The following is a 16,958-nucleotide window of genomic DNA, read 5'->3' as shown; positions in this document are numbered from 1 at the left end:
AAACCCTAACCCTAAACCCTAACCCTAATCCTAACTCTAACCCTAACCCATTTAGTAAAAGAGCCTACTTACCAAACCCTAACCCTAAACCCTAACCCTAACTCTAACCCCTAACCCTAACCCTAACTCTAACCCTTAACCCTAACCCTAACTCTAACCCTAACCCATTTAGTAAAAGAGCCTACTTACCTAACCCTAACCCCTAACCCTAACTCAAAACCCTAACCCTAACCCCAACCCCTAACCCTAACCAAAAAAGCTTACAAAAAGACATGCACACATATGCAATAAAAATAAAATCCAGTGATTTTATTGTTATACATTGAGTAGATGTGTGTGTGACAAAGTGGGCAAAAAGATTGCCTGATCGATCCACAGTAACGTGAACATCATAAAAACACCATAAGAACGACAACGACGGTATGTGCCGCTTTCCACTTGATTCGAGATTCGTACCGGTGCCTGCGGAGACAAATGGCAAATTGCGTTCAAAAACTCAATGTATAGATCACTTATCAATTATACATTACAGATGTGGTGTTATGAACATATTCACTGTGGCTTTGTTTGTGCCTCTTATTCCTCAATGGTGGAAGTAGAAGGGAGGACATACAAACAAAACACGACTAAATACAGATTAAAAAAAAAAAAAAACAGAGCAACATAAGGCACTGGCAATGATTCATTCCCATTCACACACACTTGATGGCGACAGGAACAACATCATAGAACAACCTGGAAAAGGGACACCAACAGCAGCAGTCAAGTCAACAAATACAAAACAACACACAATGAAGCAGAAATGTACAATGGTTGAAACCAGCCAACCTGCATCACGTCTCGAGGGTTAGTGGAGTTTGTATGTATGAATGTATGAATGAATGAATGAATGAATGTATGTATGTATGTATTATGAGTTTGGGGGTTGAACTCTAATTTTCACTTCAGCTTCTTTGTTGACCCCATCTTCTTCATTAAGGAGTATTCATAAGAAAGCTTTGGAGTTTAGACAAACATAGTAGTGTTTCTTTTCAACAAATTCTTACACAACATTGGAAAAGATGAACAAATAAAATGTCGATCTGTCAACGCTTCACATGCTCAAAACTTCATTTGGCATGAGACTCCAAAAGAACAGACGGCGTTTTCACGTTTGGAGCTCAATTTGGCCGAAATGTTCCACGGCGAGCTGCGGAGCTGTGGCCGTGGTCTCCTGGGTTGGAGGACTTCAAATGGTGGGCAATCTCAGTCCGAGTCGGAGTCTGAACATTCATCTGGAAGACAAAAAACACCTCCGTCAGCCTTACGCACGTCTTTCAAGCATCGAAAGCTACAATTTCACAAGATGATTGTGGACCAATACCTTGCCGTTTGGAAGGCTCCTCTGTGGTTTCTCCGCCTTGCTTCAGGAAATTGGCCAGCTCGTTAAAAATGAGATAAAAATCTAAAGCGAAGGCAATGGTAGCGATAAAGCCAAAAACCTGCGAAGAGGACAGAAAGTGAAATAAAAACGGGAAAAAAAAGGGGAAATAGCGATGCACGTTTACCCCGGCAGCTTTGGAGGAACCGTCCGTATATTTGGATACGGCGATGATGGAAATGATGAAATAGATGATGGCAGCGGTCACGCATCTCATAAAATCCTCAAAGGGGAAAAAGAGGAGAAAGTTACAGCCGCTTTCGTCAACGCGTCGAGCGATGATGCGGCTCGTTACCATCAGAGGCCACAGGAAGCCTTTAAACCTCTGGTTGAATTTGGTGGAGTAGGCGAAGAGCAGGAAGAGAGCGGCCAGGAACTCCAGCAGCGGCACCGTCACGAAGGCGGCCGCCGTGGACGCGGCGAAGCAAACAAAATCCACAAAGGACAACGCCTGCACCACAATACATGGCAGCCTCATCCGATGAAACTTCTCTTCCTCTGCCGTTTGTTTATTTATGAAGTGAGTCACTTCCCACATGGACTCTGTTTACTTCCTGACATGGATCACTATCTCGTAGGTTTGTATTTCATCAACATTGGGCTCGGCATCCATCGGAACGCCAAAGTCCATGTGGACGCCACACACATCTGGCTAGCAGATCTGACGCCAGGCCACCAGTGACTGTACAAGTAGGTCGGATCCATTTTGGCCTCCTTCCGAAGCGAAGGGCGGAGCTTATCCACCCACGCTTCCGGGCCTACTTCCTCCCTCTCGCTGTCCCTACGGCTCCCGAGACCAAATTCACCATCATGGAGTTAAATTTAAGGGTTTGGGGTGGCTCGCATGGTAGCTCATTTGAAAACGAAACTGCGGGCGGACATTTGCTCAAGCGGGATAAACGATGAGAATTTCTAAGAGTGCTGAAGTTGATGTCGTCGTACTTCTCCTCGCCTGCAGTCAAAATGGGCCAAATCTAGATTTCACACCAAAAAAGGATTAAACTTGGATTTATTTTAAACTAAATTGTTACAGACTGCAAGAAGAGTTGTTTGAAGCAGGCGGGATAATAATAACGCACACTGAAAGCTGCCAAGTGGTTCTTGATCGTCTTGGAGATAAAATGTAAACATAGTGTCTTCTGCCTCAACAATTCATCAAGCACGCTGTTCGTGTTGTGGAATGGAAGCGAGCGACTCTGAGGAAGAGAATGGCCGCTCTGTGGTCATGTCACTACATTAGCTCAAAGTCACATGACGCCAGTGTGGGGGTAGGGGGGGGGACCCTTCTTCACCACAAGCACATGATATTGCTGATGTTGCATCTGGGTTCGAGCTCCGCGGGCGTGGTATTGCGCAATGCTTGATATTAATTCCTCCATCCAATTTCTACCATAGAGTAACAGACACATCTTCATCCCAGCCGACCTTGGACGAGTTACCAGAACAAGTTCACTCCTTCATCTGTCGTCAAAGCGGCTGGCGCTTTTGTTCTTACAGTGTTTAATGATGCCGAGCACTGGAATGCAATCAACAAATTCCTTGAAAGTTTCAACACACTTTGCCAATAAACATGGTTCTAATTTCGTGAGTGGAATGCGCCTTTAAAAAAATATATATAAACGATTACTTTGATGCCGAGTGTTTGCTTTTCGAAATGAATCAGGAATGAATGACATAATGAAAGTCAAACTGACAAAAACACATGATATAATTGAATGAAAAATGTAAATCTCACTCTCTGTGTGTAAAGTTACAAGAATAAAATAATCTAACCGTAACCTATCATATCGTTCTGATCTGAGACCCGCCAAGTCAAATCGAAGCGTCCCTGAATATTCCGCGCCCCACAACTTGAAAACCTCAAAAGCGTCTTTCGACATTCAACGGATTATATTGACTAATGAAAGTCTTCGGCGTACCAGAGTGGCATTTAGTTAAGGTTAGAGATGCGTGGAAAAATATTTTTTGGGGGGGCGTGCGCGTTTTAAAACTTTTGTCGCTCCTCCGTCATTAATGGAAGCCTTGCGACTTGACCTACATTGAGGCAGACGCACGAAGATTTAAGTTCAAATCGAGTTAAAGCGCGTGAGGCGGTGACACATTTCCACTGTCGTAAGTAAAAAAAAAAAAAAAAAAAAAGTTTCCTACCACTTCAGCGATGAGCAACATTCCTTTCCTGGAGGAGGCGAACTCTCTGCTGGGGAGGACCGACTGCAGCACGCTGCGGCTCGGCTGCCTCGACTCGGGAGCTTCCAGGTCTCCCATGGCGGCGGCCGCAAGACAAAAGTGAAAGAGGCAAAAAAGGGCAAAGTAGTGAGGGACAGCTTGAACGAGGCTCCTCTGAGGTGGAAGCGGAAACAATGACAGCGCGGAAGCACAACGGCTAGCAACATCTGTTTGGCCAGATGTGAAGCTAGCGGAGGACAACCCTCCAAAACTCGCCCGCGCGCACGCGCACACGCAACTCTCTACTATATAACTCAGAACATAAGATTTTGAGATATAAAAAAAAAAAAAAAGAATTAAGTGAGCACATGTTCGCTGGTTTCTTTCTGTCCATTCTATTTTCATTCCTCTTCCATTCTTTCCTAGGAGTCTGGTTTCACTTCTGACTTTTTGGCTTGCTGAAATTGCTCTTCTGGAAAAGTGGCTGACAACAGGAAAGCAAATATGCGCAGCTGGAGAATGCTCGCGCAGAATATGCACAAGGCTCATCTGCGGAATGTTACCGCAGGATCTTCCTTATGCTCTGTCACATATGTGGAAGACAGTTACAAAAGGCAGAGATTGAGTGGCGCCGTAAAGACGAAGTGGCGATCTGACCTCTCCATGGTTTTCCTTTTGAGTTACGCTCTCTGCAGACTCAGCGTTTTTTATGAGGTCAACAAACCACAGCATCACCAAGAGAAAAAATCAAAACTTTCTCCAAGTGGATCAGATGGCAACACGCCCTCATGATGCCACACATGATGGAAAGCAAATTTCATTTTTGAAGGACGTTTTGATATTTGCTCGGGTTTGACAAAAAAAAAACATGACACGTTTGAACCGTATTTAAAGCGATTAATTGAAATGATGACATCAACAATTGTGCAATTATACAAATGATATTCAGGGATTGATCGCATTCAAGATATCGGTCAAACCTTTGTGCGTTTGCAAAACAAAAACAAGACAATAATGATTCACATTTGACTTTGTCAAGTGCAGTAAGGCACATGATCCAGTTTGGCTTCCTGCTTTTTCAGTGCGGCCATTCACACTTCCACGGAGACGACTTGGGCACGTCGAGACACTTTCCTAACTTCTCGCAGCCTGCTGGGGCCCAGTTCTGGAACACAGCAAATGCCATTCAAACAAGAGAACTCGGAAAGCATTTCACTCCCTACCAAACAATCCAAGTATCGAATGAATTGATTGCAAGTATCACGCTTCGTTTTCACGGCACTTGCATTTAATCCATTCGCCACAAGAGGGCAGTAGTATGTCACAAACGAATCGGATGTTCAAGTTCTTAAGCGCTGCAAGAGGAGCAAAACGGTTATTTGTCCACAATAGCGCGAATGAATTTAGAAAGTGTACGTTATTTATTTATTTATTAATAAATAAATGTAAAGAAAACATTCATCATGAAGAGAATATCTTGCTGGCATCACATTCATACCAATTAATATTTTGGGTAGGTCATTAATTCTTTGCACCATTTTTTTTAATCCTTCAACCTATTTATTTTCCACTTTTTAAAAAAAAAATTGTGTTCTGCTTTGTGCGTACTATTTTGCACAGTATCCAGTTGGAAGATATAAAAAAGTAAACATTTTCCAAGAGTGTCTTTTTTGAAATTTTGGGCGAACAACTTAGATTGATTCTTTCATGTACGTAATGAAAGAAGAGTCCAACTTACCATGACGGCAAGGTCACACATGTTGAGCTGGGGGATGCCCGCAACCAGTGTCTTCTTGTGTTGCTCCACAACTGGCGAGATACGCCTGAGTGCGTCCTGGTATTCCTCTGACAGCACACTGTCGATGCACACCACACTGAAATGAACAATCTTTACCTCCAGTTGTAAGTGTAAAGCTTCCATTAGCGACATTAATTCTCATCTTTAAAGCACAAGACGTGGAATATCTTGATTAAAAAAAAGAGAATCAAGCTTTTATTCGACCGAAGGCCGTGTTTGCCGACATCTACTAATTGACTCGCTTGCAAAGAATTTAAAAGGCACACGCAGAACATAATCTCTCGGTTTGTTGTGGCTTTGTGCTGCGAGTGAAACGCTGGCCCCGGCGTACGGCGTGATGAAACGCCGCCGTGACGGCCGAGCTTAACTCATTATCTGAGAGAGGGGCCCCAGTGCAGCTTTCAAGCACAAAAACACACACACACACGCCGGCACCCCGTGGGAAAGGCCGCTCAGCGGGGTGTCTGTGGAACTATCCCTCCGCCACACCCCCGTCTCTCAATTACTGCTGTTGGACTGCAGTGGGCCCCACACCTCTGCGCATGATTATATTCAGTGTGTAAAACACAGAGCCCCCGGAGGCTTTCAAAGGAACGCCGCCGCCGCTTTCAATAGGACCTGTAGGGTTAATGGTCTGTGTGCGTGTTGGGGGAAGCGGGCTTCTGGTGGCGTGACACACGGCTAGACAAATATCAGCAGTGCAATTACACCCCTGATACGCTCGCCGCCAGCACCTGTGCCGGGCCCGTGTCGTCCCCTCGCGACAAGCCCCGCTTTCTGATTGGCCCCCGGGGACCGCGGGCGCGCGTGCGTGCGTGCGAGGTGAAGTGTCAATTAGAGTAATAACCCCGGGCCCTGTCCAGCTCACACCTCCCCTCCTAAAGCCGAGCCGGATCTCCCGCAGGGCGGCGAGGTTTCCTTCCTCCATCAGCCGGCACCTGCTCCCTCCCTTCCTCCTCCTCCTCCTCCTCCATCCTCTCGGCTTTGGACTTTGCTTGCGCAATTAGACGAGCGGTAGCGCGCCGACTGCAATTAGTCTCTCTCGCTCTCGCTCCACGTTTGTCATCAGCTAACGACTGTGACCCTCGCCGGGGAGGGGAGGAGGGGGAGGGATGATTACACCTCTCGGTTAAAAAAGCATCGGAAATTCGCCGCGGTTATCCGAAATCACAAATTGTGCGGCTCCTGCTGATTCCCATCAGTCATTCCCCTGCTCTCCGCGCTGTAGATTCATTTTTGCGATAAGCGGCGGAGCGACTTCATAAAACGCGAGCGAGTGTTGGGTCGGCGAGCCGAGCGCGGCGGCGATGGCGGCGGCCTGCGCCAAAGCGCAAACTTTGCCATTGTGGCGTCCGCGCTCGGCTAATCGTATTTGAGCAAAGCGCCGCATCCAAATCTAATTATATCATTTGTTTGTGTCTCTGGCGCAAACAAATAATGAAAAGCCACCGTCAGCTAGCGCGACTCATTAGCATGACTATAAGCCTTAGCTTACTGGTGCACAGGCAAAGTGCGGAATAATAAGCAGGCTGTATGCAAATGGACTCTTTTGATTTATAATTTATGGCACCCAAGAGGGGCAGGGGCATTGCTCAGGTGTGTCGCCATGCCGATTACTGATTCATAACACTATTTCTGGAACACACACACACACGCACGCACGCACAGGCACACAATCAAGAACACAGTAGCAGACGGAGGGGGAATTGAGGAGACAATCAAACGCATGTGTCCTACCTAACCCCTCCCTCTAACACCGCCCGGCTCCTCCCCTCCCCCCGAGTGGAAATGGAGCACTTGGGTGAGGACTATTGATTGGGGACACGGTGGTAGGGAGCAGATGATGCCAGACGGAGAAGGTCCGCCTGCAGCGTCACAGCCGGGACCGCACTCAGGATGTGTTAACCTTGAAGCCTTGGGTCACCCCGCCAAAAAGGGCTTTGAACGCATCTGGAGGGCTGCCGGACGTTGACCCAGTTGGGCGTCGGCGCCTAATTGCGGGTGACCCTTCAACAGTGCGGAAAAGTCTCTCGAGAAGTGAAAGTCCATTTTTGGAGTGGTGTGATTCTAGTTTGCATGTTTGGGACTGCGACACGAGTGAAGGCATGTGTGCAGACAGGCGCTGCATCATCTTAAGTGGCTCTTTAGGTGCAGGCAGAGATTAATGGCAGCCTGGCAGTCGCTCCAGCTGCGGGAGCCGAGGAGAACACGCGTGCACGCGCGCACACACTTAAAAAGGACGGTGGATGCAGAGGAGCAACCACCGAGAAGGCAAGTGGCGCAAAGTCTCAAGGAAGATGGGAAATGGATAGATGAGAGTGGACGTAAAACGGTGGAGACACGCCCACGGCCTTACAACATGGAAGTCGTGCCTGCATTTTATCAGTACATGGCTGCGGATTGATTAGTTGAGCTTTTTTTCTTCTTCTTTCGAGTCGACTGTGCCAGTACAGAAATGAATATTTTATCATCCAATCTCATTTTGGAGAGAGGAAGAGAGCGAGACAAACAGCAGATGAGGAATCAGAAGCAGAAGAATTGATCATCCTTCACATATTCACTCAGCTCAGTCATCTTTGACTGAAAAATACACAAAATGGTTCAGGAAGCAAATTTGAAGCTTCATTTGCCCATCATTAAAAAAAATTCTTACAATTTGTATTTTGTTTTTGACTTTTGTTCATTTTGATTCTTTTTTCATAACTGGTTTGTTCATTTTACTTAGTTTTTATTTCTTTCTTCATTTTATTCATTTGTTTAGTTTTATATTCATTTTAGAATTTTTTTTAATATATAAATTATTCGTCAAGTGCAAGGTTGGACAAAAAAAGTCACTTAAGTATTGTATAGTAAACTACTGACGTTCCTTCCAGAGATGGACTTCAACTTCAATTCACCCTTTGATGACTCCATCAACATGTGTGTTGCCACACAAATAGCCACGGAGCATATTTACACCCTCATTCGGTAGTCTGAGGCCAAAATACACCAAAGCCTATTAAACAGCACCCTCGCCGAATTTCGAGCTGAACAATTTATCTTGCAATTTTAACCTGCAGTGGCGTGACACACTAATCTGGAAGAGGGCTGTTTGCAATCACAAAGACAAGAGTGCAATCAGGCGCACGCTGCGTGGCTGAGCAGATCAATCTCGCCTTCTTCTGCCACTGAATCCGCATTGATCTCATCACCATTCCGCGCTAGTCGCAGGCAAACGCTCTGACATCATTGGCCTGCCACGCCTTTTCTCACGTTTCTTTGTTTTGCTCATCTCGCCCGTGGCGGCCCGCAACGAAATGCAAGCGACTGACCTGAGAGGGAACTTCTCCCCGGGATCTCGACCCAGGTGGAAAATGAGAGGCTGCATCGTGTGTTCCTTTTGCTCGTGCGTGGTCACACCCAGGACCTCCTGACCCGGACAGAAGTTCACGCCCTGAAAGAGAGCAGTAATAAGTCAAATGGCAGGTTGAGAAAAAAAATGTTTGCATGATGCAAAAAAAAAAACATGCTCGTTCCACATTGAAGATGCACACACAGTCGTGTGAGAGTTTATTGTCCAAAATGTCTCTTTTTGTGATTCCTTCATTTCTCCGGCTGCACTTTGGCAGGCAACGTGATTGAGTCACATAGACACTTGTTCAGAAACCCCCCCGGAGATGGGCCTCTTTCTTCAAAAAACACACATTCACTTTTTGGGGTAAGCGCAAGTAAAATTGAAAAAGCTTTCATCTGTAAGGCAGTGTTGGCGCCCGCCCCCCCTCTGAGATGGCCCGACAGAACACCTCCAAATACATATTGAAGAGCGCGAGGGAGAACGATAGATACCCGCTGCCCCGCAGAGGCTCGTCTGATCCCGACCGCTCCCGCCTTTGAAAGGCGAGAACTCAGAAATGCAGAAAAGGAAGAAAGGGAGCTCATCCCAGAGGAGGCCTGGTGCGTGGAGCTCTCTGCCTCTTGTACTGGCGTCTCCGAGGACGTGAATGATATGGAGAGCAAAAGGAGGATGATTTCAAACTCAAGCAGTGCTCAGCTGCAGGGGCATCAGAGAAACAGCGGGCATCCAGCAGAAAAAAAGAAAATGGAGAAATAGTTGGGACAAGCCATGTGAATATCATATTCAGTGGCGGAGAGAGGGGGGGGGGGGTGTTGGGCATCGCAACCCCCCCCTAAAATATGCTTGGACCCACACAAGGTATCAGAACAGACAATTGACTTTTGGGTATTTTCCGATTTTTTCCGATTTCATCCATCCCTTGACGGGAAATCCTTATTAACCCTTTTGAATAACATTTTGGGTTTGTAAGAAAAAATTGCGGCGAGGGTTGCAGACAACATTGATTTCATATTAATATTACAGACACTTCCATAGATTTAGTTCTCTTAGAGAAAGTGACATAAGTAATATATTAGGCTAGTGCTTTTGCTAGCTTAAACAGCACATTAGCACAAGGGACGTTAAAAAATCATCAGTAGGAAAGCAAATTGTGCCCCTCCGGCTATGAACCTGTAATGTCGTCACACACGCAAACAAACACGCACCACCCCTGTTTATTTTTCACGATGCGGGATGAAAAGCTAAATTATAACAAAGTCGCGCGAGGGAAATCTCCATGATGTGAAAGCTGCTGTATTTGCTCCAAAGGTAGGCAACTTGAAAAAAAAAAAAGTCGATGGAAGTCCCGCCAATCTGTTTCTGTTGTGTGTGTTTATCAAGCGCGTGATGTGTTGCGTGAACAGTTTAAGCATTCTCTATCGATAGCAAAAGCGGCGGCTTTTGTGGGAGCTCACTCCAATACATTTTCACTCAAAAGCCCAAATACATGCAAAAGCTTTCTCTTGTCCTCCCTCGCTCTCTCTCTCATGTACCCACACGAATCAATAAGCAACTAGCAGGCAATCAGACACCATTATTTGTGAAGTTCCACTTGAGTTCACATGAGATGATAAAAGAGGTTGCTATTGATTCAGCGGCCCTGAAGGAGAGAGCAATTTAAGCGACCGATGGGGCATAAAGCAAAGTGACGGAGGGAGGAGCTCGCGTGGACATTTTGAGAAAAGCTAGCAAAGCGTGTTGCTTCACAAACATCACATTTCATATTCCTCCCCAGCGCAAAGTTGGACTGGACTCCGCCCCCTTCCCGTCTATCCGGCGTAGCGAAAAAAAAACGAAAGTTCGCAGCGGGAAATGTTGCTATGTAAATGACAACGAGGGAATTCTCCACTGGAGCTGCAACAAACAAGTCAAGCGGCTGATGAATGATGCAAGTTTGCTGATTTGGGAGCTCCTCATTAATATTCATTACGCCGCCGTGTACGCAGCAGTCGACTGATGAGCCATTTCCAGCGCAACGCCAGCAGAGAAAGCCGCAAAGGGGTTCTTCCGCGTGTTGCAAAACACTGATTGCACTATTTGGACAAAAGTATTTGGACGGATCCAACCCCATCCACTTTTCCGGAAAGATTTTGACTGTTTGTCATTTGTGAGGTCAGAGGTCACCGATGAGACACTGGGCTTAGCAACTCAGTGGTTCACGCTCACCTTTTTGAACTCATCCAATGAGTTGGTCCAGGTCCAGTAGTGGGCCTTGTACTGGCCAAGCCTGAGCGCCATCAGTTGGTTGCCACGGTAATAGAAGATCGGCCTGTTGGAAGAGGTCGTATGACGAGCGGGTGGGAATGCGAACCGATCCGGAAATGCGTGATGACATTCACCTGTTTTGCAGTGCTTGCGAGCTGTTGAGGAGAACCGGGGTCAGGTCTAATCCATCCAGGGCTCGATCATCGGGAGGGCTGATGCCGGCGAGAGATAAACTTGTGGTGTACAGGTCCATTACATTGGAGAGCTGGAAATTCACCTTTGAAAGCAAAACATCAGTGACGTCGTAAGTGCTCGTTGGAGCCAGCGTCAGAGAAAATTCACAAATCAACAATGTCACACTTGAGGAAGAGCACAAACGCTCGTTATGTTGGATTTTATCATTAAAGGCAACACGGACGTTTGTGATCGTGCGTGTGTGTGAACACAGATTGCCAAAGGGGTGGGTGCGTTTCCTCCGTGCACCTAATCTCCTTCCGCAGGTTTTTGTATGTGGGGGAAAAAAAAAAAAAAACGTGCATCTTTTTAAATGCTTGAGAAGAAGTCGAGTAAAGCAGGGAGAGGATGCAGCCCGGCTGGGCAAGGAAGCATCTGGAGACAGCGAGGGCTGTTTTTTTTTATTATTTTTTTTTATCTCCTTCTCCCAGTCCCACAGAAAGAAAAAAAAAAAAAAAAAACGCTTTATTTTATTTATAAACTTTGAACTATTTTCAGATAAAATGCCATTTTTCCGCTGTCATCCTTGATCTTCCCTTCCATTCTCTCCTGAGCGAGTCTCGGAGGGAGACGGCACGCTCACAATCAGATAGCGCTATCAGGCCGCTGCAGCTGCACGGCCCATGTGCTGCTGTGCTCACACACACACACGCACACACATACACACATTTGAAATTAATTCACTTTTCTTGCGCAGTAACCGTACAACTAGTCGGTGCAATGCATTCCAGATCACACGTTTAAATCCAGATTCAATTTTTTTTTTGTGGACACACACTCGCAAAGGGATAAAAGGCGGCAAACTGACATTTAGTCTGCAATAATGTCCAAACATCAAAGGCATGATAAGTGTTGTCGTTTTTGCATTGAGGCTTTTTTTTTTTTTGCGGTGTCTCCTCTGACTCATCTGTCCCCCCGGTCCGGTTCCCAGGAGATTGGCTGCCCTTGTGTCTGCATCCTGTTAACCAAAAAGGATTGCGACGCTCCGCTACACAACGGGTCGGGCAGCGCACCCGCCTCTCTGTCTTTGTTCCTCCGGGGCCTTCCGGAATTGCGGAGGATGCTGAACTTCGTAAGCCTTCATTCCTTTACACCTCCTATCAGCCTCTTGGATACAATTTTAAGGAACAATTGTTTTACTTATTCAAATGGCTGTTATTTATAGTTTATTATTATTATCATTATTATTTATTTTTATTATTATTTCATTTATGATTTAAGTTTAGGATGTGACAGCCCTTCTGAGCCTCAATCCAATATTTTTTATTGACATTTTCTGGGAATATATATGTGAATATTTGTCCACGTGAGACGTTTCTGTGATTAAGGGCGATCGACATAAAAACACCTGACCTCTCTTAAATGTTCAGGCTGCAATATATCCCATCACTAAGGTCGCTTCACCGTCAGCCAGAGGGAAGACCTTTAACATAGCATTCTGCTCCGCCCCCCAATAAATCTCAGACAACAACAAAAATAATTGCGTACGCATCTTCATCTTTGATGCGGAGGACAATTACGATGACAAGACCCTGCCTGCGCACACAACAATGTTCCTGGCAGTAGAGTGTTTCTCTTCCCTTTCTCTTTTACGTACATCTTCTTGCTTGTACTCCTTCCCCCCCCTCCCCTTTTCTTTATCCTCAGCGCCTGGCATATTCAGATACTGAGTCCTCATTACAGCTCAATCCAACCTCAGCAAACACACAAACAGATTAGCTGCTTAAGACGCTCGCAATCCGCCTCTCCCTCGCTCCTCGGTAGCGCTATCAGGCCCCAGCACAACCCTACGAGATGAGCCGGGGGGCAAGGCTTAGCGCCGTCTGCAGCCTCCGCTCGCTCCTCCGCCGCCGCCGCCAAATCCCTCCGCATCACAGCCCCATGTCACAGCTGCCCCTAATACAATTAAAAGTCATTTGCGCAACGCAGCGGCTTAAAGGATCGCGCTGTAGGTGGGGGGTTAAATTAGCTTGTGCCGCAGAGAGGTGGCTCAATAATTGCCGTGCAAAATGACAGGAAACATGCCCCCCCCCCCAAAGAAAAATTTTGCTCGCAATCATACACTTGATCTTTCTTTCCCGGCCGGCGACAACTTCAACGGAGCCAAGACGAAGCGCTCGCAGCGCAAGCGGCTGCGACGCGTTGTGGTAAATAACGCACAAAAGAAACAAAACATAACAAGCGAGTCAATACAGAGGATTAGGAAATCAATTATTCATTTGCTCTCATAGTGATTTACAGGACTGCACAGTGCCTGCGGCTTTCCATTTACATTTTGCGCTACCTGTTGAGAGGCGGAACATTAGGAAGGAACAAAGGCGAGCAAGCGAGGGAGCGCACGCCGAGTCACTGGGATGATTGATGTTTGGATTGTAAAAAATGAGACCAAACATCTGGGTGGGGTCCTTAACAATAACATTTGTTTTCAACCTCGTGTTGATGTCACCTCCAAAAACAAAAGCCTCTCTAGTCTTATAAAATAGTATATAATATAAAATAGCAGAAAGTCCGGCTCACAGCTACCTGGACGGGTCCTGAGGAAGGCTCATGTTTGCAGTTGTGATATATATATATTTTTTTACATTTGCTTGGTCTAAAGTTGCAATTTGAAATCATTTCAATCATGATCTTTTTTTTTTTTATCTCCACTTTTTCACATCCTCTGAGAATAGCGATTGCACGGGCTTTTCGATTTTTACGTATTTTATAACTTATGGACTTTCACTCACTGTGCCTGCTGCGATGCGTCCGGGCCACCAGGCGATGGCGGGCTCCCTCATGCCTCCTTCGTAGGTGGTCTCCTTCCCACAGAGGAAAGGCCCATTACTGCCACCTGAACCACGGGGAGGCATCAAAAGAGCGATAAAGGCTACAAAACGCGATGACGCTTACTTTCGTTCGGGCCGGACGTAAGAGCGGCGCCATTGTCCGAGGTGAAGAAAACAAAGGTGCTGTTTTCAATGGCCAGACTCCTCAGCGTGGACAGGATCCGACCGAGGCTGTAGTCCAGCTCCATCACCGCATCGCCGTACCTACAGAACACCACATCCTGGTTACGAAAACAATCATCTGATGAAGCGATCGCAAAACCACGTGCCCAACGCACCGGCCTCGTCGGCTCTTCCCGAGGAAGCGTCTGGAAGCGTAGACGGGGGCGTGGGTGGCGTCAGCGGCCCAGTACAGGAAGAAGGCTTGTCGGGCCAGACTCTGGCGACGGATGAAGTCGAGACCTTCCTGTTGAACAGGGAAACGCGAGCGGGAACATTGTCGGGGGAAAAAAAGGTGCAGACGAGTGGGGCTTTCAATATTTGTTCATATTTTCCATTCAATTGCTATTCTAAGTATGTATCACATTAAAATATTGCATGTCCAAGATTTCCGTGCAATTATAAAAACAAGAAAAACTGTTGAGAAACGTTTGCAAACTGCGAAGTCACCTGCAAGTATATCTGCGTGAGGTTGGACTCTCCCGTCTTTCTGTCGATTTTAAACTCCTCGTAGTATCTAGAAAACAAGTTGACGTAATTAGACAGTTAACCATGCAAGATGCACGAGCAAACTCCACACAGAAAGTGAGCTTCAATCTCGAAGCTCAAAACAGCCAGACACACGTGCTAACCACTTGCTAGCATGCGCATTCAAATCCGATCGTAAACCGAACAAATGTAGCGTGGGTTAAATTGCGAGACGATGGAAGTTTCCCAGGTGCAAACTGTGACGAGGTTTGCCAAATTTGTCAAATCTCTGCAGAGCTAAGCGGGAGGGACCGCTAAGATGTTGCCGAGGTGCGGCGAGGCGAGCAAGTGGGCACGACGGCCAACTCTCAGCTCTCCTCATAAACACAACCTGCCGTCTCTGGAGGCCTCTGGTGAGTACGCCTCTTTGGAAATGTCTTCGTGTCCAAGCTGTGCCGATTAAACTCCCAGCTAAGCGGAAAAAAAACACAGCCGGCTGCCAGTTGCAGTGACCCCGAACACACAGATGGCTGTTTTTGCTGGAAACCACAAATGCAGGCGGGACGAGATGCTGGTCTTACTCACGTACCTGCCGACCATCTCCGAGTTGTTGTAGACGGGGATGTTGGGTCGCCCGCTGTTGTTGTAGGGCCCGAAATGGCAGTTGGGGGCACCGAACCACTCGTCAAATCCGTTCTTCAGGGGGAGGTACTGCGCTCTGTGGCCCAGATGCCTGGCGTGAAGTAAAGTGCTCTCACACAGTGCGGCGTCAACGCGGCTGACCGAGCACACGCGTTTCCACTCGGTCACATGTGCTGCGCACATTTTGCACATCGCTCTGATTTCAAGTCGGGGATTCGATTCCATTCACTTGAGTAAAAGGTGCACTTTGAGCTACTGACACATTATTCCTCGCATTGGGCAACATTTCACACGAGGAACCGGTTTGAGACCTTCTACGGTGAATTCATGGATCCAGAAAATGTAGATGTATAGAATTAATTAAATTGATCAAAATGTGGCAGTTGAAACACAACCAATGTCTCATGGGGAAAACATGTCCGCTCTAAAATGAATACTTTGTTGTTGAAGCACCACTGGCAATAGAGCGCTCGATAACATTCGTTCCTTTTGGTTATGACTCATCATGGAATAACTTAATACAGTATTTTTTTCCATTCTTCCTTACAAAAGCACTCCACATCTGTCATATTTAGACAAATTGCTTGTGCTCAACTAACTTCCGGTCACCCCACAGATTTTGATCCCATTTTGAAAGTACATTGAGAAATCAAGAGGCACTCACCATTTCCCAACAATCTTGCTGATGTAGCCTTTCTTTTTCAGCATCTGAGGTAACAGAATCTCATCCCGGGAGATTCCTCCCACAATCTCCTGTGGTGTGTATGCTGCAAAAGAGGTCCACTATTTAGTCTGCGTGACTGCTGTGCCAACTGACATTAGCAGGCAAAAGATGAACACAATGACTTGAAGGGATTTGCAGCTGCTTATTTGGCAGCGTTGAGGATCTTTTTGTGGGTTTCACCGTTTCTGGCATGGCCATTAGTGGTGTAGAAGCCATTTCGGACAGGTAGCCTCCCTGTGAGTAGAGCAGCTCTGGCTGTGTGAAATGTGCAGGGGAGGGAGGGAATATTTTTAAAGGCTTTACAAGGTGACAGGGGAAAAAAAAGGATTTTTATAAAATAACAGCAAGTCTGATCACTCACAGGGGGAACATAAAGGGTTGGCAGTGTAGAAGTTTGGCAGGAGCATGCCCTGTGCAGCCATGGCATCCAGGTTAGGAGTCTCTTTGGAGGGCTGGCCCAAAACCCCCAGGTCCCCCCAGCCCATCTGATTCGGAGAAGAAAAGTGCATGATTTTACACTGTGTAATAAAACCAACATAAGAAAATCAGTATTGTCACGTGCTGCTTCACTCACTTCCTGATAAAAACAAACAGAACATTATATCCGGATTTCAACGAGCAGTAACACAAGGAGAGTAAATAAAACTCACGTCATCCATAAGCATAATGATAATGTTTGGTGGCGAAGCATCTAACAGCTTTTTGGACCAGGAAACACATATTAATACACACAAGAAAGCTAAAACTGTACCAGACATAACAAACACCGCAATGGCGATCAGCACCAACTTTCAGGAAGTGCGCTTTGGTTTCCTTCAGGGTGCTTGTCTGCGCAAAATCTGCGCATACTTATTTGACCATGAATTTTACATGGACGTTTTCAAGTAGTTCCTGGTAATTAATAAAACGTTAGTTGTACATTTTGGAATATAATTAATATA

At 46.3% G+C, this 16,958-nt stretch overlaps 2 protein-coding genes across 2 annotated transcripts; both read right to left on the bottom strand.

Annotated features, from left to right (window-relative positions):
- Window positions 1-1,075: 1,075 nt before the first annotated feature.
- On the bottom strand, window positions 1,076-3,897 carry LOC148401024 (CKLF-like MARVEL transmembrane domain-containing protein 3). The gene is made up of 5 exons (XM_088370124.1): window positions 3,569-3,897; window positions 1,716-1,871; window positions 1,548-1,643; window positions 1,364-1,481; window positions 1,076-1,274 (listed from the first exon to the last, which is right to left on the bottom strand). The coding sequence occupies exons 1-5, from the start codon at window positions 3,683-3,685 to the stop codon at window positions 1,246-1,248; spliced, it is 516 nt and encodes a 171-aa protein (XP_088226250.1). The 5' UTR covers window positions 3,686-3,897; the 3' UTR covers window positions 1,076-1,245.
- A 565-nt stretch (window positions 3,898-4,462) lies between these two features.
- galns (galactosamine (N-acetyl)-6-sulfatase) lies at window positions 4,463-16,826 on the bottom strand. Its single transcript, XM_088370123.1, has 14 exons — window positions 16,668-16,826; window positions 16,379-16,502; window positions 16,198-16,272; window positions 15,958-16,060; window positions 15,241-15,384; window positions 14,634-14,700; window positions 14,303-14,430; window positions 14,089-14,228; window positions 13,926-14,029; window positions 11,097-11,239; window positions 10,924-11,026; window positions 8,696-8,817; window positions 5,325-5,442; window positions 4,463-4,751 (listed from the first exon to the last, which is right to left on the bottom strand). The coding sequence occupies exons 1-14, from the start codon at window positions 16,773-16,775 to the stop codon at window positions 4,665-4,667; spliced, it is 1,566 nt and encodes a 521-aa protein (XP_088226249.1). The 5' UTR covers window positions 16,776-16,826; the 3' UTR covers window positions 4,463-4,664.
- Window positions 16,827-16,958: the final 132 nt, after the last annotated feature.

This window comes from Syngnathus floridae, chromosome 3 (assembly GCF_059516105.1).
Source record: "Syngnathus floridae isolate MCC-2025c chromosome 3, RoL_Sflo_1.0, whole genome shotgun sequence".
Lineage (NCBI taxonomy): Eukaryota > Metazoa > Chordata > Actinopteri > Syngnathiformes > Syngnathidae > Syngnathus > Syngnathus floridae.
The sequence above is the reverse complement of the archived record's forward strand: the minus strand, read 5'-3'. Positions and strand labels throughout refer to the sequence as shown.

What these genes read in the sequence shown, in the direction of transcription:
- galns (XM_088370123.1), bottom strand. Translation starts at nt 16,775, where the DNA reads ATGTCTGGTACAGTTTTAGCTTTCTTGTGTGTATTAATATGTGTTTCC. An exon ending in CAACCCTTTATGTTCCCCCT is followed by an intron (nt 16,273 to 16,378) that starts GTGAGTGATCAG and finishes CATTTCACACAG; the next exon opens with CCAGAGCTGCTCTACTCACA. An exon ending in TCACGCAGATATACTTGCAG is followed by an intron (nt 14,431 to 14,633) that starts GTGACTTCGCAG and finishes CCTGTTCAACAG; the next exon opens with GAAGGTCTCGACTTCATCCG.
- LOC148401024 (XM_088370124.1), bottom strand. Translation starts at nt 3,685, where the DNA reads ATGGGAGACCTGGAAGCTCCCGAGTCGAGGCAGCCGAGCCGCAGCGTG. An exon ending in GCTTCCTGTGGCCTCTGATG is followed by an intron (nt 1,644 to 1,715) that starts GTAACGAGCCGC and finishes TTCCCCTTTGAG; the next exon opens with GATTTTATGAGATGCGTGAC. An exon ending in GGAGCCTTCCAAACGGCAAG is followed by an intron (nt 1,275 to 1,363) that starts GTATTGGTCCAC and finishes TTTGTCTTCCAG; the next exon opens with ATGAATGTTCAGACTCCGAC.